Below are 22316 nucleotides of genomic sequence, written 5' to 3'. Positions count from 1 at the left end.
TTCCTAGAACACACTATAAAAACCAACACTGCAGAATTACACTACTTGTCTCACGCATGATATTGGGAACAGACATCTTGCATGGCATAGTACAGTGAGTAGTAAGCTAACATTGGTTTACGTGTAGCAGTAAGAAAGCTTTGACTGATGGCCGAGTTCTTTTCATTATAAACATGCAAGGAACAGTGTGGGACTAATCAGACTCCTGCTGTGGAATTTTGTTTTTCTAATAGCACATCCATATTACAAGGAAATTTATACCCTAGGTACAGGCTCATCTGCTCTTAAGAGACCATTTGAAGATAGTGTCGGGGATGATAAAGATCCAAATAAAAAGATGAAGCGTAATCTGAGGAAAAGTAAGTGCAACACTTCTCCATTCTGTCTCAAAGATCTATTGTGCAGTGGGAGCTGGTTTAAAAGTCCTCTGTGTTGGTGTGGAATAGCATGTGAAAAAGTCTTTGGAACAAAAAATGTTGCGTCTCACCCCACATTTGGACTGTCAAACACATCTCTTACTGTGCATCTGAATCTTCCCTGACACGGTTTATTAACTGAATGATTTGCATTTTTAAAATGGGATTACCTGTCAAGTTCCAGTAAAACTTAACTTGCCCAAGCAGCTGTGGTATTTTATTGATAATGTCCCTGTACTGTGGGGTTGGGGTTTTTTCAAAATACTGCAGTGACTTCGCTGTGTGAGTATCTGCCTTTTTACATTCTTTCCCTTTTTGAGCTAGTTGTTGGTCTCTCAAGACCTCCCACAAGAAAAATAAAATGTTTCCTCTACAAAATGTGACCTGGCATATATGCACAGACTAGAAGTCTCTCAGCCCTGCTGGGATCCGGTCAGTTCTGGGGCCGTTTTCATTGTGCTGCTTTGGTGCCAGTTCTGGATCTGGTTCCTCACTACCTATAAAACTTGTTACTCTTTATAGCAGCCAGGAAGAATATAGCTAGCTGCAAAAGAACTGTGTTAACAGTATAAAAAAAATGGGTTATTACAGTCATTACCCAAAGTAGAATGGCTTATTAAAGACTTAACCTCTGAGAGGCTGAGGGGTTGTTTTGCTCCTTGTCCTGGTTTTGGCTGGGATAAGAGTTAATTATACAGACAGAAGGCACTGAAATGTAAACTGTTTCATCTTTCTGTTCATCTTGTTTTGTTCATTTTCCCCCTATTTTTTTTTTCCATGCCCCCTTCTACTATCTTGTACTAGTACTAGATAGTAAAGCAATAGATCTCATGAATGCTCTGATGAGGCTGAACCAAATCAGGCCAGGGCTTCAGTATAAGCTGCTGTCACAGTCTGGTCCGGTCCACGCCCCGGTCTTCACAATGTCTGTAGATGTTGACGGTACGACGTATGAAGCATCAGGACCTTCTAAGAAAACAGCCAAGCTCCATGTGGCAGTGAAGGTAAGGCAGCCTGAGGTAATCTGCTAACCCCAGATCTTGGAACACAGAGTATGAAATACGGTTAGAACTAGTAATATGCAACCTCAAAATTAAAAAATTTTGGATGAAGCTGAGCTACTACCTGTGTACTCTAAACACAGCTGGGCACGGTTCAGTATCGCTGGTTTTATACTAGCGGAGGCAGGGGAGAACTTCCCAGGGCTCTGCAGGTCAGTTCATGTGACAATGGGCTGAATGTGGTGTTTTAAGTTCTGGACTGGAGGGGTTTGGTTTTGTTCTGTTCTACTCCTCCCTCCTCCTGGTTGGAAAACGGCATGTTGGTGGCTCCCCTCCTTCTGCCCTTCCTTCTCTGTGTCTATTCCTGGGTTGGGAGCTCCTGGAAACACAGAGTTGTTTCCTGTCTTCAGCGTCTGAAGAGCACCTCTGCGCACCAGGGTATATGATGTACGTAAATGACTGGTCTCCAGGCAGTTCAAGAAGAGATCAGTGTCATTCAGGTACTCGTCAACCCACAGTTGCTTCCTGTAGGCGCTCTGTGTGCCAGAGCTTCGGTCTGTAGAGCAGCAATAGCCTGGAACACCCAACAGAACAGCCTTGTTGGGCTGCGTGAGGACAGTGCAGCGTGCTAGAGCAGGCCGAGCCACTGGCTTTCTGGGAAGAAACAAAAGTTTCCTACAGGCAATCGATACAGAAGAGAACCTTTATAATAGGACTGCACTTATGATAGGAACAAGCCCATCTGTCCTTCTGTGCTTCGTTTTGTTTTGAACAAGAATTTCCTTTTTAGAAGCTTCATCTGGCAACTTTCTGCTTTCCTTTGATTTCAGTTTTGAAAATCCCATTGTCCCATGTGCTTTCAAGTTCAAAGTGTCCAGAAGTATCTGAGGGAATGTGTTGTTCCTCCAGGAAAAGTAGCTCTGTGTGTGTGTGTGTGTGTGTGTCCTTCCAGACTTCTGCCTCATTCTTTTATTTTGCCTCCCTCCCTGCAGTGACTTCTCTGCCCTTGAACCTCTCTGCGTCAGCCAGATCTGTGCTGGTGCCTACCCAGCTCTGTTTTCTCTAAATTTACACATATACAAATCCTGGGCAATGCTTCAAAACATCCATGATTCGAGCCAAGAGGAAATGGGTGGTGTGGTAGAGACCAGCTTTTTTTTCTTTTTTTTTTTTTCCCTAGCAGATTCAGGCCCTGCTTTCCCAGACTAATAAGAGGGAACAATGTGACCATTTCAGTTTCTAGATCTGACCTTTTTAAAATTTAGAAGCCCTGAAAATGCAGCCAAATATACCATGATTGTGTGGGAGCTGAGCCTGGAGTTACCCCTGCAGTTCTCAATCCAGTGTTGGAACGTAGTGATTTTTGTAAACTTTGGTTTTGGGACTAAATTTTTAGCGGAGCTTCAGGTTCTTTTCAGATTCTTTTGGGCCTGTGCCTGGCACCTTCATACAACTGGGTTAGTAGCTGGTTAAAGGAGAGGCTGGCCTTGCTAGTGGAGGATGGTTTTGAAGGAGCTGATGAACAGCACCTTAATCAATAAAATTTCATTTGCTGGACACTGCTGGCTGTAAGCGGCATGGAGAAAGCTTGTGACGTGGTTCGCAAAGAGGCAGGCTGGCTGCAGGCAGGCAGTTTGTTACTCCACTAGCCAGGCATTCCTTCACCTCGCGTCTCGGGTCAGGAATTTGCTCCCTGTACACTTGCTTTGGAAGCATCTACCCTCTGGTGTTGCTGAAAGATGCAAGCAAGGGAGGTGATTCAGTCCTCCAGCTTCAGGGACACGTTTTGTATACCACTGGGTGCCTACTGGCTGTCGCCTGCGGTTTCCTAGGAAACTCCAGAAGTACCATTTTGTAGAAGTACAATGCTTTAATTCTCATAAGACTGTTTGTCTTGTTTGCCCTACAGTCAATCTCTTGATCTGTCCATACACACAGAGAGAGGGGGGAAATGGTGTGCAAAACGATCTCCTATCGTACTGTTAAACAGTGTCACGGAGTAGATGCACTTCTGAATTTTAATCTATTACCTTACAAAGAATTCTCAAGATGATGAATGATGCTCATGAGTAATTGCTGTCTTTGAGACTAAAATTTTGTTTGTGTTGATTCTGCTTTGAGAAACCTGGAATGTTTTCCCCATTGCTATTGTGGTTTTCTCCATTTCAACACAGGAGAAAACCTATTTCTAAGCAGTCTGCCGTTACTAAGTGTATGGTGGACACTCTTTTGTGTTGTGATCAGCTATGGATTTGTTTCCATAGTGCTACCTGTTTTACAGTTCATTTCATGTGCCTTTGTTGCAGGTTTTACAAGCGATGGGGTATCCAACTGGTTTTGATGCAGATGTGGAGTGTATGAGTTCTGATGAAAAATCAGATACTGAAGGTAAAAATGAAACAATGTCTTCAATCTCAAGCAATAATACTGGAAATTCCACAGCTGACACCTCCGCTACCCTAGAGGTGAGTATTGCATGAAAAAGTACAAGTGATGGAGACGTGTGGGTTTTGGTTTCTTGTGGATTTTTTCCTCTTCTAGAAGAGGATGGCATTCTAGTTAGGGTGGTGGATGAGGCATTAAGATACAGTTTCCAGTCTCAAGATCTGCCACAGGCTTTCCTGGACAAGTGACTGATCTTTGTGCCTCCTTTCCCCAGGTTTAAGGTGGTGTAGCCATCCTGTCCTTGTAAGACCGTAAGCATTTTGAGACAGGTGTTGTCCCTCCTTGTTAGCTCCTGTGTGGTCTTGGGGCTGGGACAGCTCCATCTCATTTGGTGCCTCTGGGCTCTAGTAATGCACGTTTCACTATTTCTGTTTTGTAACAGTGGGTTTGTCAAAATCTGTATTTACACAGACAGTATTTTAAACTGATATACATGAATACCAATGAAAATATAAAAATTCATTAGGAGATGTGAAGAAATGTAAAGCCTAGTATCTCTGTGCCTATTGAATGGGCTAGAAAATGCTGCATTGAAAATGCTCCCGTTTCAATAGAATATACTTTAACTCTGGCACTTGCAGCTGAAGTCAGGTGCTGTGAGGAGCATGCTGGGCTTTTTCACTGAAGTTGTGGGAAATAGAGTGTTCCTTAGAGGACAGAATTCCAGTAACTTTAGTAACTTTGGCTGAACGTCCCCAGGAATCAAGCTGTGATGGGTCTGTAGTACATTATTTGGCTATGTTTTTAAAAGTATTTATAGTATTTGTTTCTTTTCATCATTGAGAAACCAGGAGATTTTAAACTCATGCTTAGATGTCATCCCTTTCACCCTTTTCGCTTCCTGATTTCTTTGACCAGTGTTTGTAACTGCCATAGGGATCTTAGAGAAGAATCCTGTGTAAAGACTGAGTAACAGCTTTAATTTGTGTATTTGCTTGTCTGCCCGATAGCTCTGCAGCAAGCTCTCTGGGGGCTGTACTGATAAACCATTGTAGATCCCCGTTTTCTTGTTTCATTATGATGCTTTTTTCCAGGACTATGGGGGGGTTGTGCTGTAAATGTAAGTAATTGTTCTGTTCTTCGAATACTTGCCAAGATGTTAAAACATTAATTTCTTCAGTTGGAAGCCACTTAATTTCCAGACAGTGCATAATCACAGACAATTCACATATGTATGTAGTCCACTGAGACATTTTCAGGGAAAGGAAATGGGGGTATTTAATACTCAACAAACTCATCTGTTAATTTGCCTTTAAAACTTACTAAATTTTATCACAAAAGTAGGTAATATTTTAAGATGACGAAGATGTTTTCCAGGCTGCGTGACTTTGGGTTTCCATGTTTATGCTTCTGAGACACTTTACTGTCAAAGGGCAGGTCCTGGTACTAGGACTCTTGATCTTTATCCAAAATAAGAAGTTGCTTTGGAAGACATTGGTTTGATCCCTTAATCAACTTTTTGATCAGTCAGTAGTCATTTGTATCTGCAGCTGAGTGCACTCTGACGCAGGCTGATATGCTGGTGTGCCGAGATCTCAGCTTTACCTTCCTTGCCTTCCAGTTACAGATATTTTTGCTGAAACATGTGACCCGGGATATGAGACTTCTCCAGTCAGAGCTCAGTAGTGCCAGGACGTAATTAGATCGAGCAGCAGAGATGTGTGCGGGGTTGGGAAGGCTGATCTCTCCGTTCAGTGATAAAGCCTTCGATGTCAAGGAACTTGACACCATGGCCTCAGCTTTGGACACTCTCAGGGTTGGAATCCCAAGTGCAGCCGGTGTAATGGCCAGTGTGTGTAGACACCAGACCAGGCCACGAGGACAGCAGCTCTCGCCAGCAGAAATAAAGAGGGTGTGACTTCTTTTGCAGTATTGTTTGTCCCCCTGCTGTTCTTTAGAGCAGAGACCTTCCATCTGCTGTTCTAGCGCAGCGTGTTAGCGAAGCCAAGGCAGTGTTACCTTTGATACAGGTCTGTTCAGGGAAGCCTGCCGAGGCCCATGTGGGGGCCAGAACAAGCTATTGCAGAGGCCTGACACAGTGATGCTGCTGGTGGTCTCCACGTGGCTGGCCATGTGGCACTGTAAGCCACAGCGCTGAACATGTTTGTCTGCCTTTTGAAGAGATAAAGGCTCTAAAGCAGCACCATAAATGTCTCTCTAGGTAAGAACTCAGGGTCCTATACTCACAGCAAGTGGCAAAAACCCGGTGATGGAGCTCAATGAAAAAAGAAGAGGTCTGAAGTACGAGCTCATCTCCGAGACAGGTGGAAGCCACGACAAGCGCTTCGTGATGGAGGTGAGTGAAGCAGAGTTACAGCATTGGTAGGTGGTTTTGCTAACAGTGCTTCAGTCTCTGGAGTTGCTTGCTGCTACAGTTGAGATTTTTTGTATTTTGCTTTTTGCAGTACACATCCATAGTGGTGATGTTTTCAGGTTTTTGTGTCTCTTATGCTGCTGTGATGATTAGACTGGGGAAAGAAATATCTTTTATGCTTTAGGAAAATGCAATGAGAGTTAAAACTGACAGCCCCAAACTCCATCATGTCTTGACATGAGGAGGAAGAGGAGGGAAGAAGATCATCCACAGCTTGACAGAAATCTCTGATTTCGAATTTTGCAAACATACTTGGTAACCCCATGTCAGTGACCTGACTTGAATCTCCTACTGCCAGCTTCCCAGGGGTATCTGGAATGACTGTAGCAGAGGGTGAACTCATTTGATTTCTTCATCTACTTGTGCTATCTCTGAAGTAGCACTGGGCTCTAAGTGTACGAGGGAGCATCCCAGTTAAACAGTGTGTGTATAGCACAGGCAAAGATGTTGGTAGAGAACGCACTGATAAAGATGAGGGGAACCTCAAATGATTCCTAAACCCCTGTTCCTAGTGGTATCATTTGTGTGTTGAGGAGCTCAAGCATATTGGCTAAATTCAGTATCAAAGAGATACACTGGTCCTCTTTGAATTGCCCCTGTAGATCCCAGATTCCTAATATCTGCAGTGTAATGGTTCACGGGATCACATATGTATTACCAGCTTCATAATCTAGAAACAATAGAAATGTCACATAAAACACTGGGGATTTTACTACTGAAGTTCTTTATGGATGGCACATCATGACAAGTGGGTGCAGCACGGTATTCCGAGGATAAATACTAGGTATAAACTCATGTCTCAATTTTCAGGTAGAAGTAGATGGGCAGAAGTTCAGAGGTGCAGGCCCAAATAAGAAAGTAGCAAAAGCAAGTGCTGCATTAGCGGCGCTTGAAAAACTGTTTTCTGGGCCTAATGCAGCAAACAACAAGAAAAAGAAGATACTTCCTCAGGTAAGAATTGTTATTTGCTTTATGAACCACTGTTGTCACAGCTCTGGGTTATTTTATGATACAGGAACTTCTACAGGAAGCGACTGATTTCAGTCTCTTGTTTTATGCACACATGTAAGGTTTCGATTTTTAGTCTTTTATGATATTGTAATATAACAATGTAATCTGATAGTTGGGACCATATTCTGGGAAATACAGTAGAAAAGGAGGCACAGAGAGAGGTGCTGATTAGCTGGGAAAGACATGGTAAGGTCAGTAGTTCGGCCAGTGGGGAGAGCAGAGAAGGGGTCAGAAGCCCCCAGTGTTCGTTCATGCCCACGCGACCGAAGCTGAGGTAACCAGCGCAGTCTGACCCCGCCGACTGCCCGCTCCGAGCAGGGGCTGGACCCTGTGTGCGCTGCTCTGCGCCGCAGCCGCTGACCGGGCAAGGCACTCGCTCGGTCTCGGTCAGTCCGATTCCTCAGGGCAGCACCTCTCCAGTCTGTATTCTGCCTTTAACAAGGCGCATCAAGCATGTTTAAGGAGATTTTTAAAAGGTGGTGATTTAATGCAGATGGCCTTGTATTTCCAGCAATGCTTTCACTTTCTGAACTGCTATTTTTTATTACTCTGGGCAGACTAAAGGGGTTGTCAATACAGCTGTTTCTGCAGCAGTCCAGGCTGTTCGAGGCAGAGGACGAGGTGCTTTAACACGAGGGGCATTTGTCGGGGCAGCTGCTGCTACCGGATACATAACACCAGGTAAGGCACGACGCCAGTAATTTCATTTCTGTCTGCTGGGGTGTTCTTTTCCATGTGTGTCAGTCACCTAGGCAAGTGATTTCTTCAGCTTTAATCATCTGAGATGAAGCAGAAGGGAGAATTCATGGGGCTTTAAATAAATCAAAGAGCTGAAAAACTGGCAGTACCTGTTTTTTATGAGTATACAATGTGAAGCTTGGCATGCACAGAGCACATGGTTATGGGCATAATGGCTTTCCTGCCTTTATTATTTTATTGTATGTCTTCTTCATAGTTCACTGCCATGGCACAATTCCCAAAACTCCCTTCCTAGCTAAGAACCTCCTGGATCATGCTCCCTTTAGGAGTGGCTTTCCCATGGAGCCCTTGTGGAGATGAAGTTGGCAGGCTCGGGAGTTACTGTGCTCCCAGAAACTTTCTGCGTTAATTGTACATGTGAGCCCAGCAGTTATTAGTAGCTTCTGTGGTGTCCAAAAAACAAAAATAAAAGAATTTCCGTTCATACTCTGGCAGATGTTAATTCATCATCCCTGCTGCATTGTTCTGATTAGCAGAAACGTCTTTGAAAATCCAGGGGCCTTCTGGTTCACATTTATCCTTGGTGCTTGCCATGCAGAGCAGGTGAGTTACGAGGCAGGATATTGCCTGGCTGATTCCTCAGGGCAGATTCGCAACCATCAGAAGCAAAACTTTTCCAGCTTGAAGCGCTGAAATGTGCAGCTACTGCTGGCTGGTACAAAATAGTGTAGGGTTTTTTGATGTGTTGTTTCATTTTTAAAATGACAGGCACATAGAGTGTAAGGTGTTAAAATGTAAACACAGGAAAATTTTAACAAAATGTTCACTTTCTCATTCACTTTACTTTTCAAAGTACATTGTTCTTTGTGACTCTCTACATGTGAGGCTTGCAGGTGACGTGTGAAGGGAATCTAGACATTGTTTTTACTTGGAATAAGAACCACAAATGTGTAAGATGAGATGCTGGAGCTTCCTTAGTCAAAGTAAATCCAATAGCTTCCAAAAAAGAAAACTTACATTCCTCATGCTCAGGTTTTCAGATTACAGCACGAGCTCTAATTATACCCTTCAGCAGTCCACACACGCTAATAGCATAGCCCTGTTGTTTGGTAGACTTGCTTCCTGGCACAGTCGACAGCACGTCGTCTTCATTGTTCCTGTATGTTCATGTAATTATAAATATTAAAAACCAATAATTCATTTTTAATGGCTGCTAACATTGGTTTTGGAACTGTCTTTCTGCCTGAGGAGTCATTTATGAGACACTTTAACCTGCCAGGGGCATGCTTCTTGCCAGCATGGAATTACTTCATCCAGAAATAAATTTAATTTCCCAGTCGCTGTAGTTGTTAAGCTTTTATTGGCCTTGGCCTTCACAGATTACTTCTCTTCATCCCCTATTCTTCTCGGAAATCTCTTGCTTTTTGTGATGGACACTAGCAATCCCACCAGAAAAAACCTCCTGTAAAGCCTCCATGAACTACTGAGATATAGTAACCAAGATTGGTGTTACCACTGTTGCTTTTTGTCTTGCTCCAGAGTCATGCTTAGCTCTTTGGGACAGAAAGATACTGCTCTCTGTTAGCCCCCAGGTATTCAGATGTCCTCTGTGAAACTTTTTCTCTGTTAGAAATGGCAGAGGAAGCAAAACTCACCGGAGCTTTACTGATGATGATGTGATACCTGCCACAGGCATCAAGCATTCCCCTCCTTATAGTGGAAGTGGAGGAAAATGACTTGTTCTCTGCGTTAGACTGTATTTGTATTTTAGGAAGAGCATAAGCAAATACGGGCTGTCTGACTGGATCACGCCAGCTCCACAGTCTGACAGTACAGGCTTGAGGGCTTCGGCTGAATGAAAATGCTAAGGAAATGAGATATGGAATTTAACTCTTTGATGCCGAGGCTTAAGGAAGTCATTGGGTAACTTGTTCTTCAAGCCACCACGTAGAAGGATTTTTGTGGTTTTAGCAATATTTATATGTACTAGGGTGAGTTTGTTTTTTCTGTGGGTCCCGCTTCATGTACCAGAATGGGTCCTGCCTGTGCGGTGCTGTGCAAACACTGTTGTCTTCTGATACAGTAGGAAACAAAACTCATCCCCTGTGTGTTTATGTTGCAGGCTATGGAGCACCGTATGGGTACAGTACAGCGGCGCCAGCTTACGGTATGTATAGCCCAATAATTAACAAATTAGAAATGATACAGAAACTGTTGTGGCAGTCCAAATGTGGCAGTCCAAGGAGAAACTCAAAGAGATTAAAGCTCTTAAACCATGACAACAACAACACTTTTATGCCATAACCTTGTGGTTCTTTTTTGGTTGGAGTAGCTTTTTGCCTATGCTTTGCCTGATTTGTGGAAGGACTGCTCGTTCTAATTGCCTGTTCCCTTTCATACTGAAACTGAATCGAAGTAGTTTTCTTACTTTTTACAGCCAATCTGTGCTCCATTCAAAGACTACCGAAGGGCCTATTTCAGCATCTCTGACCCGTATTTATCGAAATGGCATTACAGTAACATTGGCGAAACATTTGTCCCCAGCTCTAAGTGGCTTGTGGACAAACCTCTCTTAATGCCATCAACTCGATGAAGTCTACATGCATATAGACACCCCACCCCCCCACCCCCCCCCCCAGGCTAAACCACTGCTGCTTGGGACAAGCAGAATGGGTTCTGTGTAGCTTACACCGTTAGCACTCAGGTGGCAAGGAAGCTAGGACACGGTAATTTGCCACAATGCTTTTTACTAAGAAACACAGTGATGTTAGGCTGGCAAAGCACTGGTTTCATGAAGATTGTCAACTAAACTAATCATCAGAGAGCTATGACGGAAGGGTTTTTCTTAACTCAGCTTCTCCCTACCCACTGGCTTTTTTTATGCTAGACTAACAATGCATACCTCTAACCGGCCCTTTTGGTTACTTTGAATGAGGTTTATGTGGCAATGGGAGCAAAGCCGTTTGGAGTCAGTGATATGTCCAGGCACACACAAAGCGAGCCCACCACAGTCAGGCCCACCTCGCAGGGACTGGCCTGCTGCTCGACTGGCAGGTTGAGTACACCTCAGGGCCTGCAGTTTTCCATACAGGAAACTAAGCCTGCAATTTGCTATTAATTTTCTAGGTTTTGTAGCATTTGTAATACTTGTTTCTCTCAAATTTGTATAGCTTGGGCAATACCAACTCCCCTGATAGCATTATAGAAGCCAGAAGTATTTTGAAACGTTGATTTCATTACTTTCGTTTAGAGGTATGAGCTATAAACAGTGGCAGAATGCAGCTGCTTTATTGAAAATGTTCACTTGGCTTGATGAAGGCCAGCTGGTCCTAGTCTGTACTCCTGCAGTGGAAAGGGGAAGGAGAATGGGCCGGTGGGCTGTACTCAGTGTGGAATTCTCCCTTCAAAATTGAAGCGTATCTCTGTAGTTTGAGACCTCCTGCCCTACTGCCTGGCCGAGAGCTTTGACAGGACGACAGCTGACAGCAGTGCTGTCCCATTGAGCACACTCTGCATGTTGTCTTTTGTGCTGCATTACACAAGGAACAGCGACGTGTTTTCTCAAGCAAAAATGAAAGGAAACTTAGTTTAGGGCTTACTTCACAGTACAGGTTTTTAAAAAATCCCTTTGGTTCTTTTCAAGCAATAGTCACAGACTATAACCAAGATGAGTGGTATCTGCATGTTTGTATTTTTATAAGCGGTGACACATAGGTGACAAAAGAGGAATCCCTTCCCTGCTGAAGAAAAGGATACAATTGTTACCAATTCCCTTGCAGTTTTTCTTGCTTTTTTCATTCATTCCTTCTGTTTTGTGTTTTTTCTCATGATGCCTATTTTGGGAGCTGGATTTTAATCACTTAGCTGTGTATATGTGACATATCACTGACTTCAAAGCATTGTGGAATTGAATGCCCCCATTTTTCACATAAAGAGTTTCTGTTTTTAATGTCTTATGATTGTGATGCGAAGTACTGGGATAATGCTTTTTGGCTGTAAGGTAAACATGTCTCTTTGCCTTTGTAAGCTGTTGCATGTTGGGAAACTTCACTTTGATCATCTGGTGCTCTGGAATACCTGCTGTTGCTGCTTTGTGATTTCTAAATGGATACATAGGTTAAATACTAGAATTTAAATAGGCAAGATTAAAAAAACAAACAAACATTTAATTGTGCAGAAGTTTGCGAGGCCACAAGAACTCTCTAATAATTATGAAATCAGGCAGATACTCCTCTTTCCAGATTTGCCACTTCAATACAGGAGAGGAAATGCAGAATAATGAAGCAGATGCAGAATTTACTGTAGGTGCTTGATTTTTGGCTGACCTACCTGGATGCTTATCAAAACTGCTGAACAGTTTCCCTTTGAGTTCTCTTTTACGCACAGCAGTGCCTGTCCAGGATATCTGCAGTTGTAACTGGCCTGTGAAATTAACTCAGAACATACAACGGGATAGTAGAGATTAATTATCATAAAGATTATGAAGTAGAGCTTCAGGTCTGAATACACACTCTGCTTTTGAGAGTATTGCTTACTTTAATTTTACCAAACACCAGGACAAAAATAAAAGCAAACTTTAAGCTAACCATCTGTTTGAAATAGTGCAAAGTGTTGAAGTGTTACTGTTTGTGGGACTCTGCATCCTAAGGTCACATTGACTGACTGATCTGGAAGAGGTTAATGAGAACACTGCTGTAAGCTCTTACCTGACTTTCTTGGATCACTGAACTTATTTGGAGTCCTCTCCCTTTCTTCTCTCTGTAGGTTTACCCAAGAGAATGGTTCTGTTACCAGTTATGAAATTCCCAACTTATCCTGTTCCCCACTACTCATTCTTTTAGCAAATGGCAGAAGCTAATTCCTATTGATTGAACAACACAGTACAGTACAGAATGTTAGAAGAAAAAAAGCCTTTTTATCCTGTTTTCTTTGAACACATACTTGAGCAAAGTCATTTGTAAAGAAACATCTTTTTCCTACTTTTTGATTTTAACAAAATGCAAATTTAGTTCTCTAAAACTTGAAAAAAATGTTCTGTGAAATGTTACCTCATTTTCAAATAACTTATACCAGCCTTCTGTTATAGGGAAGAACTAGAAGCTTAAATCTTACGTTTTAAATGAAGTATCCGATTATGTAAAATTAAATTTGTGAAGGATGTATAGAATATAAAACACTGATCACAAATAAACTGTTTTGTTGTAACACAAGAGTACTGCCTGTTTCCTAATGCAGTCACACAGATTCAGTTAATGACCTGTACTTGTGGTAGGGTTATTAAATGCAGGGCATAGTTCTTTAAAAAATAAAAAATAAAAATTAAAAAAAAAAAACAACCCACACAATAGAAACTTTACAGTTAACATTTAACTTTGTAAATATTATGGTGTGTAATAAACTTAGTAAAATTATGGGTTAAAATATTGTTTTATCTTATTTTTTATAGTTAAGCATCAGTACCTGAGTTTCCTTATAATCTTTAAGATCAGCATACTGTAACTGTGATTGTAGACACAGTCTTAATTATCCAAGAAGGCTTTTCACTTGCACACAGAATACTGAAAAACAGACAAAACAAAGGGAATTAATCTTAGACTGTCTCTCTGTATTAGGTTGCACTCTGTGAAATAAGTATTAAACAGAGGAAGTTCCCACAGGACTCATTATGTAATTACAGGGATACATAGTTAAGTCCGTATTGCCCAGAGAAAGGACAACAATAATGTTACAATCAGGTTCTTTAGAGCTCAAAAGCTGCTTGTTTTCCTTTCTTTTCTGTTTTTACAAAAAAAAAAAAAAAAAGAAAGAAAAAAAGAAAAAAAAATGCACTTGTTCTTGTGGCCTTCTTCACTTTTAAGATTGTCTGCCCACCCTTGATTTTCCATCCACCATTTCTACAGAAAGCATTTTAGTTGTCAATCTTGTATTAAAACAAAGGGTTCTCCTTTTCCCCCTTACATTTATAAGAATCTAAAGCAGCAACAAGGTCCCCATGAAAACTTGCTATTTAATTGTCCCAGTTCTTGTTGAGTGCTGCTGTGGAAAGTGACACACTTCAGCCATAGGCCAGTACTTTTTTCTAAGAGTTGGTGCTCAAACCGAAAGAATCCTCTTTCCGAGAAGGAGTGGGTGCGTGCCCCTGTCTGGAATTCCAGGACAGGCCCCAGCTCCACGCTGTCTCCATGCGTTGTAGACTTCGGCATAAAAACTGCTGTGGGCTCTAACGAGGGATTTGAGTAGTCTTTATTAAGGTATCACCCCACAAAATAAGCAGCATTGTTGGTTGCACTTCTCTACTCAGACCTCACCCGTTGCTTTTCGGTAGGTTTGCTTTAGTTCATGCTCTTGTAAAGATTGCCCTCATCCACTCTGTTCTCTAACAGACTCTGCTGCTCAGGTGGGGGGAGCTTTTTATCTGAAGAGGGTGTAAGAACAGTGCTTAAAGCAATGTAAAGTTCCTCCTCCCCTACGCCCCCCGTTATAGGGAAAGAAATATTAGAAAAGCTTAATAAGGGGTGGCTTATATAACAAGCTGCTTTTCTTGGAATTAACTGCAGCTGTTATTCTTAAGCTAAGTATTTGTGCTTAGGAATGTGTTTATATCTTAAATGGTTTTTCTTCTGCTGTAGCTCTCGCTTTTGGTGTTGGTGGTACTTTAATAAAAAATGTAGATCTATTGACAAGGAGTGGTGAGCCTGCTGTTGTCATCCACGCGTTAGTGTTGAAATAAAGAGCAGGGTCTCGGGGTTGTAGTCAAATTGAGTGGTGCTCACAAATCACCGATATATTTGCTGGCCTATGGATGAAAGGAAGCCATCACGGAGCAGAAAAAGCATGGCTGATAAGAGCCCATTTTTGTTAATCAAATATTCATTAAAGGAATCTTTCCTCTGCACACTTTTTTTTTTCCTCCCCTCTTTTGGAGTTCCCCTGATTGGCAACTGTTTGTAGTTTCTTTTTCTTTTTTTGAATCCCCAGCTTTGTAAAATTTTAAACAAAATATTCTCTGAACCAATTCTATACGATGAACATTTGTAAGCCAAATAACTTGTTCTTATTTCAAAAACAAGGAGGGCGCTATGCTCTTTTCCAACATGATGGCAGTCATTTCAGATGATTTATAGAAGTCATTTTTTATTTTTTGTCATTTGTTGGGAGTTACTAACCACATTGTAAACTTGCCCCCTTGCTGCATATTTTACATTTCTCTGCTTTACTGAAAATATGAATGAGCTGTCAGTTCTTTGTTTAGAAAGTGGTAACCTTGGAAGTGTTAGATGTTTCAATACCTTCAAAGAATTAAAAGTGCCCATTTTACAATGAAAATTCCACTTGCAGCTGAAAGAGCAGAGAAATTTAAATGGAGCTTTAGCTTCAGCCAGTCTCTCTGACATTAACATGAAGTTTTTGCTTCTCTGCTCTTTTCCCACTGTAGGTGGTTTTTTCATTGACAGTCCCTATTGCCAGCCTCTCAGCATCGCACCTTTTATTATTCACTTGGGCCCTCAAGATTTCTTCTCTGACTTCTAGAACCATCAGGTTGTCTGGCTCGAAATGGCATTTTGTACATGTCTTAAAAGCAAGAACAAACGTGGCTCGTTTTGAGGTTTCTCAACTTCAGACATGGAATCTGAGCTTTTTTCCTTTTTTTTTTTTTTTAAAGTGTTTTTCTCACTTCTTGAACTTTGTTCCATTTAATGAAAAGCAATACTTACTCCAAGCCACAGTCCTTTCTTTGGGTACACAGCAATAGATGTGTAAATACTTCTGGTTATTTCTTTACACTAGAAGGGAAAGACTGGTGTGTAGGGGGGGAAAAAAACCAAACACCAAAACAAGAAACAAACCCGAGCAGAGTGCCTGCTTTAAGCAGTGAATCCTGCGTTTACTTTCACTATTTAAGTACTTCAGAATTTTAATACTATGACTGTATTTGCATGTTTCCTATAAAAATTGCTACAAAGACTTGCAATGGTCACTCTTGAAGCAGTAGTGCTCTGTACCATTGTACATGTCAGCAGACATGAAATGTAGCAAAAAGGCAGAAGGAAAAAACAGAATATATATTTTTTCCAAAATCTAACTAAATGATATATTCTTTCTCTCTCTCTCTTCCCCACATCATTAATATGAGGCACAAAAAGGGTAGGCCTGAACTTGACTTTCCAATGGATTGCTTTTGTGTCTCTTAAAATAATCACCAAATGATAGGAAAAATAGTATTTGGTAAAAATTCAGTTCAAAAAACATTGCTGCTCTAAATTTGCTGAGTTTTTTTCCTCTTAAATATTTGTACGTTGGTATTTTGAGATTGTGCATCAGCAATCAGCAATAACTGAAAGGTGAATGTTTTTTTAAATGGTATTGGAACATCTATATGTTGCAGCTTAAGTCTCTTAAGCAGTTTTCAGCAGGTTAATACCACTTTATTCTCATTCTCTCCGGACCTTCATAGCCATATGCACTTGTATAAAATAAGCAGAAATGTAGTGACTGTAAGCTGAGATCGTGATATAAAAGGTAAGAGATTTTATTTTCAGCTTAAAGAATATTTTTATTGCTTTTTTTCTAAAAATCTCATATACCTGTGACAATCTTGTATATGGCACGTTTTTATTATGTCTTGTTTAACTAAATATTTAAACAGGTAATACATAGGTCTGAACTCCAACTTTGTATTTTTCAAGGCCACTTCAAAAACTCTAGTTTCAGTTAAAAAAGAAAATATTACTTAACACTTTTAAGAAATTGTTTGGTTTTATCAACAGACTGTTCTCCTTCAAATATTTTTCTCTTGTGTAGCATAAAAAGCTGTACTGATACTGCTGTGTGTCAGGCACTGCACTCCTTGCATACCTGTGGAAAACATTTGGGTAGGTACCAAAGCCACGGCCATGGTCTGCACTGAAAGCCATAACATGGTTATAGGTATGTGGACTAGAAATGAGAAGTGGAATGTGTGATATTATCTAACTAATATAGAGAGAAATTATTTCCCTAAACTATGAAAGCTAAGCTCCAAATGAAAAAAGACGTTGATGATATTACAGTTAAAATCTGCAGAGATCAAATTACATTAGGCCCAATTAATTCACAAAGCAGCCAGGTTTGCTTTCCTCCTGCGGGTGCAGTGGGAGGAGAGGAAGGCAGGCAGGCAGGCAGTGATTTAACTCTGCATGAATAATTTGCTTAGCTGTGGTTTTCTAAAGCTAGAAATTAGGATACAGCCATCCATAACTAATTCTTTTTAGTTCTGTAGTAAATGTTTTAACAAATATTTTACTTGGATTAAAATGGTTTTGGATTATGACCTATATGGTGCACATGATATGTGTAGTTTTAAAATACCAGGGTTTTTTTTAATTTGCCTTTATATAACCTTGCGTTATGCAAAGTTGCATAGTACAGTACTGCACAACCGCAGTACTTGCCGTACTTGAAGTTGCTGGAAACAACTTTTTTTATATAAAAATGGTAACAAAACAAAAAAAAAAAAAAAAAAGCAAAAGGGAGGGAGTTGATGTTGTGTTAGCATTTTAGGGTCTCAATTCAGAGATGAAAGCATAAAAAAACCCCTGACTGATCACAGTTTATACTCATGTAAAACAGGAAAACACTTGGTATGGAATATGTAGTAGCGTATCAGGCTCAAAGCTTGTTGTTTTGCATCAAAATATAACAGCAAAAATAAACTATTTCATTTCAATATTGAAAACATCCATTTAGTAAATAACTGCATGTGTAGGTTGTCCATAACTCAGGATATGTCTGGTTAGAATTCATAGGCTGATGTAGAAAAATAGCTGTTCAATATTGTTAGCTTCGCTGCTGTGGGCAGAGGCCTGACCTTGCCAGTGGTCTGTGGATTGCACCGGGGGAAATGGCCTTCAGGGACTGTACTGGTGACTTGCCCATGAAAGCACATAACCATTTGATTACATTTGCAGGTGCAATTGATGAGCCATCAGAATGTTCTTCCCCTTCGGTGGTGCAGATTTTCATCTGCTGTTATCTTCAAGGTGCAAACTTGGGGCTTGGTCTGAAGCTCACTTAAAATTCAATGCATTCTTTCAGCCCGTCAGGCTAAGCAGTCCTGATAGTGGAGCAGCAGGCTGCTCCGCTCCTTCGGAAGACAGTATTTTATATGTGTCAAGGCAATGTTAAGGTGCATTATAATGAACTTCTCTTGAGTACTCCTTTCCTAGGCTTAACTGATGTCAGTCTGACAAGCACTGTCCAGTTCAAGGACTGATTAATAAAATGTCTTGCTGACTCTTATTTGATCTGTTTCTTTGTGGCCTGTACTTGGCAGCTTAATCCATTTGTATTGGTTTCCATCAGAAGTGCTTTGACTGTGAATTTCCATATTTTTCTGTCATTACCCTTTTAACTCTTACAATCCTAAGTATTCTATTCTGCTTTTTTTACATTCTCACTTTGTTGGATCTTCTCTTTTCACTGAAAAGATACTAAATTTCTCTAATAGGTTTTGTTTGTAATGCAAGTGCTTACGTCTGAACTTTGTCCCCTGGCCTTCTGAGTAGGAGAGACGCCATTCCCTGACGTGCGAAATACACAGTGTGCTTAAGACTCCTAAAGCCTGGGTTTTGCAGCCACTTGGAGTCAGTGGTAAGATCCTAAGGTGTAAGATTGTTTAGGAACCTCACTGACAGTGGTACTTGAGCAAAACATTCCCCTGTACTGAAGTGTGATGGATGTAGGCTCTGTAAGTGCCTAACATATTGGCACTGGAGAGAGCAGTTAAATTCTAACAGTAGGTTTTAGCCTAACTGAAATACCAGGCTATTATCTGATGAGTAATTTGGGTAACATCTGCTTGATCAACATTGTGACAAGCACTGTTTTGCTAAGGCAGAACTAGAAACTCCTTTCTTTTGCATAATACTTGCAGGTTTCCTTTTAAAAGCCTCCTCACAGGAGCATGGTCTAAAGTGCCTTTTCTGTGAGACCAGAGGTCTGGTTTACAGCTACTGAGCTTTGTAGTTCTGGATGTACCCAACAGCCAAATATATAAACCTGGTTCCATACGCTTTGTGCAGCTGCTAGTACCATTGCCTATTCTGTAGTACCTTTTCAGCGAAGCAGAAATGTTTGAATTTCTGGTCCATGGGAAAGAATTCTGGAAAAGTTCCTTTCAATTAGTGCATATATAAATAGGACACCAGGGAAAGTCTGTGCCTGAACGCTACCCACCTTAACTCTAGTTTTAGCTAACCAGATGATAGTGTGTATTTTGGGAGATGGTGTCTGGCACTCAAAGGATGACAAGAAGCCAGAGCTTTACAATACAGAATGGACCTGTTTAATGTGTTATCTGCACTGGAGGTGAATGGCATTACCGTTGACTTTGGAGGAACAACTGTGAGCTTCAGCAGTCTGCTGTGTTAATGCTGAGGAAAATGAGGCTATTTGCAGAAGGGGGAGATTAAAATATAGACCGTTCCACTGTCACAACAGCCTTTGTTTGCTGTTAGCTGCACTTGCCTACAAACCCATATCAGGCAAGTGCCTTTCTACCAGTTTGGGTTTCATGGGGCCACCTGAGGGAGAAATGTGTGTAGAACCAGCCTGCTGTGGTGTGACTGAAGGGCCCGTGCAGGACAGCGGTTCTCTCTGGCCCATCTGCCCTTCAGAGAGTTTCATCCCAGTTGAGTCCTTCCACAGTTGTAGCACTGCTGTTAAGCACAGCATTGATATGACCTTGCTGTGAGGTCATGTATTCTAGGAGCAGTGTTTTCCTTTGTTTTGAAATAGGTGAAAGCCAGGCAGAAGTATTGTTTAGCAATTTGTCAGTGCATGACTTCAGGAGATGCCTGGTGTTATCACACCTATGATATAAATCAGCTGGAAGCTTCTCTCCAAAAGCACACAGCTCTGCAAGGAGTTGGCACCTCCATTCCACCAGCTGCAATGGTCAAAGAACTGAAGTTTTAAACAGCAGTCTCTACAGCTGGAAACCCTTAAGTACTGTGTACTGCTCACCATACCTCTGCATTCTTCCTCCTGAGAGGCAAGTGGCAGCTGGAATGCTTGTCATTTTCCCAGATACGCAACTGTGAATTTTGAAGAAATAAGGTATTTAACAAAGCAGGGCTTCAATCTCACTTTGCCAGCCATATGAGATTTCTGCAGGCATGTTCTAGCTAGAGGCAGCTTTAATTGGCTGGCGGGCTTGGCTAGCTGAAAGGATGGTACGTGATGCCTCCTGCCATCACATCCTCCCTCCGCCAGCGCTTGCTGTCCTCCTGAAGCACACATTCAGGCCCTGGAACATGGTCACCTTCTTCCTGGGCAGTGTGCCAGCTGGATGGAGGGAGGCCAGCCCATACTCGTGACAGGAATGTGTAACACGCGGCCTCTTTGCCCAAGCAATTTCTGTTGGACACAGTGCACAATCCAACCCTCACAAAGGCAATTTAGTGCCTGGGTAGGTGGTTCCTAATCTGTCTAATTTGCTGTCATGTAGCCAATGTGAGCTAATTAGATGATTCAGCAATTGTCATGGCTCCCACTTAATGTGCTGTAAACCCACTGCCGTGACTTTCACTGCAGTTAAATACCTTTGCTTCTGTCCTCCTTCCCTGCCTTTTCTGATCCCCTTCTAGCATCCCAGTAAGTAACTGATTCTCTCAAATTATGGAATTGTTACATACAAGTTTCTAGATTCTAAAAAACTTTTAATCAGCCTATGAAGACCTTCAGAGAAACAAGTTTTTCTACAAATATTTCAACTTACTCATGTGCCAAGGGACTATTTCTACTCATTTACAAAGATCTGTGAAAACTACTCTGGTATCTCTGATCTCGGGAGACTAGGATTCTTTCTTTGAGAACACTTGCCTTCTGGTAGGAAAAAAGACTTAATGTGTGTCTTACTCAATAAAAGACTATGCCTGCTAACCACTGAAAGAACTTAATTGGGGAAAGTGCACAAATCTAAAATTATTTGAGGCTTTTTGCTTTCATTGAACTATTGAGAAAAATTTCCCTGACCACAAGTTCCTTGTGTTATTAGGAAGTAGAAAATGAGGGGAGAGTGATACGAAGATTTTTTCAAGTGGTCTAAGGAAAAAAATCTCCTCTCTGTTGGCCGTTCAACTATGGGACAGCAATCTCTTGGCATTTCTTCTAAAACTCCCAAGATAGCAATAAATGTGAGCAGCTTTAACATACCATCCCTGATCCAGTGCCATCAATGTCCCTGGAGTGAGCCTGGTAGTCCCTGATCCCCTGAAAGAAACACCGTCCCCTGCTTCATTTGTAATTCAGCATCTGTACTTCTGAGAGCCCGCAGACCATCACAGTCTAGACCCAGGATTCCTGAACATCTCTCCAGAACTGTATAAATGAAGAGCAAGCAGACAATACAGTATTTCAGTCTTTACTCAGACAAAATTGTAAGCTTCCCTCTCCTCCTTTGCTTGGTAGACTAAGATACAATCATTCGGTATCAGAACTTCTTGCCTTTAGCTAAATTCTCTGTAGACAGCTGCCTGTTACTTAATCAAGGGAAAAATATGTCCCAGCTTCAGAGGAGTTCCAAGTCACAGAAGCAGCTTACAAAAACAGCTACTATTTCCGGTAGCTCTGGGAAACAGCACAAGAACTCTGCTGCGGTGGATTCTTCTAGTACGTGATGAGATATGTAAATATGAAGGTCAGATTGTTGTTCTCAGTCGTGAAGCTGAGACCTCTCCTCTCTGGCATTAAAAGAATGAAAATGAGCTGTCCGCTGGACTCACTGAGGAGTTCTGTTAAGAACGGTTGTACTGTCTTAAGAAACAGTAACTCAGCTTGAATGTTCAGGACACAGACTCTCTCGGGCTTCCTGCTGAATAAATCTATTGAAAAATGAGATACTTTACTGACTTGTTTAAAGCACAGCAAAGGGATAGTGTAGTTGCATCCGTTATCTATAGCATATGAGACAGCTTGTCTAACAGCTCATTGGTTTCATTCTTGTTTTAGCACATCTAGTTTGCTGTGAATCTGATCCTTACTGTAAAGTAGAAATTCTGTTATAGTCATTCTAGAGCAATTCACTGGAGAAACTCAGCACTGAAGTCCTATGCCTATGGATTGCAGCAGCAGTTCTCACCCGTACTTTCTTTAGAACATTAACCACTTAAGCTAGTAACTAAGCATTTGATAATTGTCATCAAAGCTGTTTTATTACTTAACCCCAGAAGTTATGTCTCCTTAGCTTTATCTGTGTCATCTAAATCCATACCTGTTTATGTCCAGGTTTTCTAGTGCTTCTGAAACATCTTCCTTTTTCCCATTCTGCTCACAGAAATGGGACCGATTCAGTTGTTTGTAACTGATGTCTGAGATGATAATACAAAAGTA

The 22316-nt window shown here is 41.4% G+C and overlaps 1 protein-coding gene and 1 long non-coding RNA gene across 17 annotated transcripts in view; one reads left to right on the top strand and one right to left on the bottom strand.

The window, feature by feature from the left end:
* STRBP (spermatid perinuclear RNA binding protein) overlaps positions 1–18225 on the top strand; it is a 63453-nt gene extending 45228 nt beyond the window's left edge. For 6 of the 16 annotated variants that reach the window (XM_074891503.1, XM_074891502.1, XM_074891505.1 and 3 more), the window contains 7 exons: positions 267–359; positions 1221–1420; positions 3724–3882; positions 6024–6158; positions 7047–7187; positions 7805–7928; positions 10069–10567. In XM_074891503.1, coding sequence (XP_074747604.1) covers positions 267–359; positions 1221–1420; positions 3724–3882; positions 6024–6158; positions 7047–7187; positions 7805–7928; positions 10069–10250 — 1034 coding nt within the window. In that variant the 3' untranslated portion in view covers positions 10251–10567. The other 10 variants (XM_074891517.1, XM_074891510.1, XM_074891508.1 and 7 more) reach the window with 7 other exon arrangements.
* Positions 12477–21197, bottom strand: LOC141953155 (uncharacterized). The gene is made up of 3 exons (XR_012631865.1): positions 21141–21197; positions 13407–13504; positions 12477–12704 (listed from the first exon to the last, which is right to left on the bottom strand). It is a non-coding gene; the product is annotated as an uncharacterized LOC141953155 (long non-coding RNA).
* Between the last annotated feature and the right edge of the window lie 1119 nt (positions 21198–22316).

The sequence above is a fragment of the Strix uralensis genome, chromosome 21 (genome assembly GCF_047716275.1).
Source record: "Strix uralensis isolate ZFMK-TIS-50842 chromosome 21, bStrUra1, whole genome shotgun sequence".
NCBI classification, from domain to species: domain Eukaryota; kingdom Metazoa; phylum Chordata; class Aves; order Strigiformes; family Strigidae; genus Strix; species Strix uralensis.
This window is presented reverse-complemented; position numbering and strand designations above follow the sequence as displayed.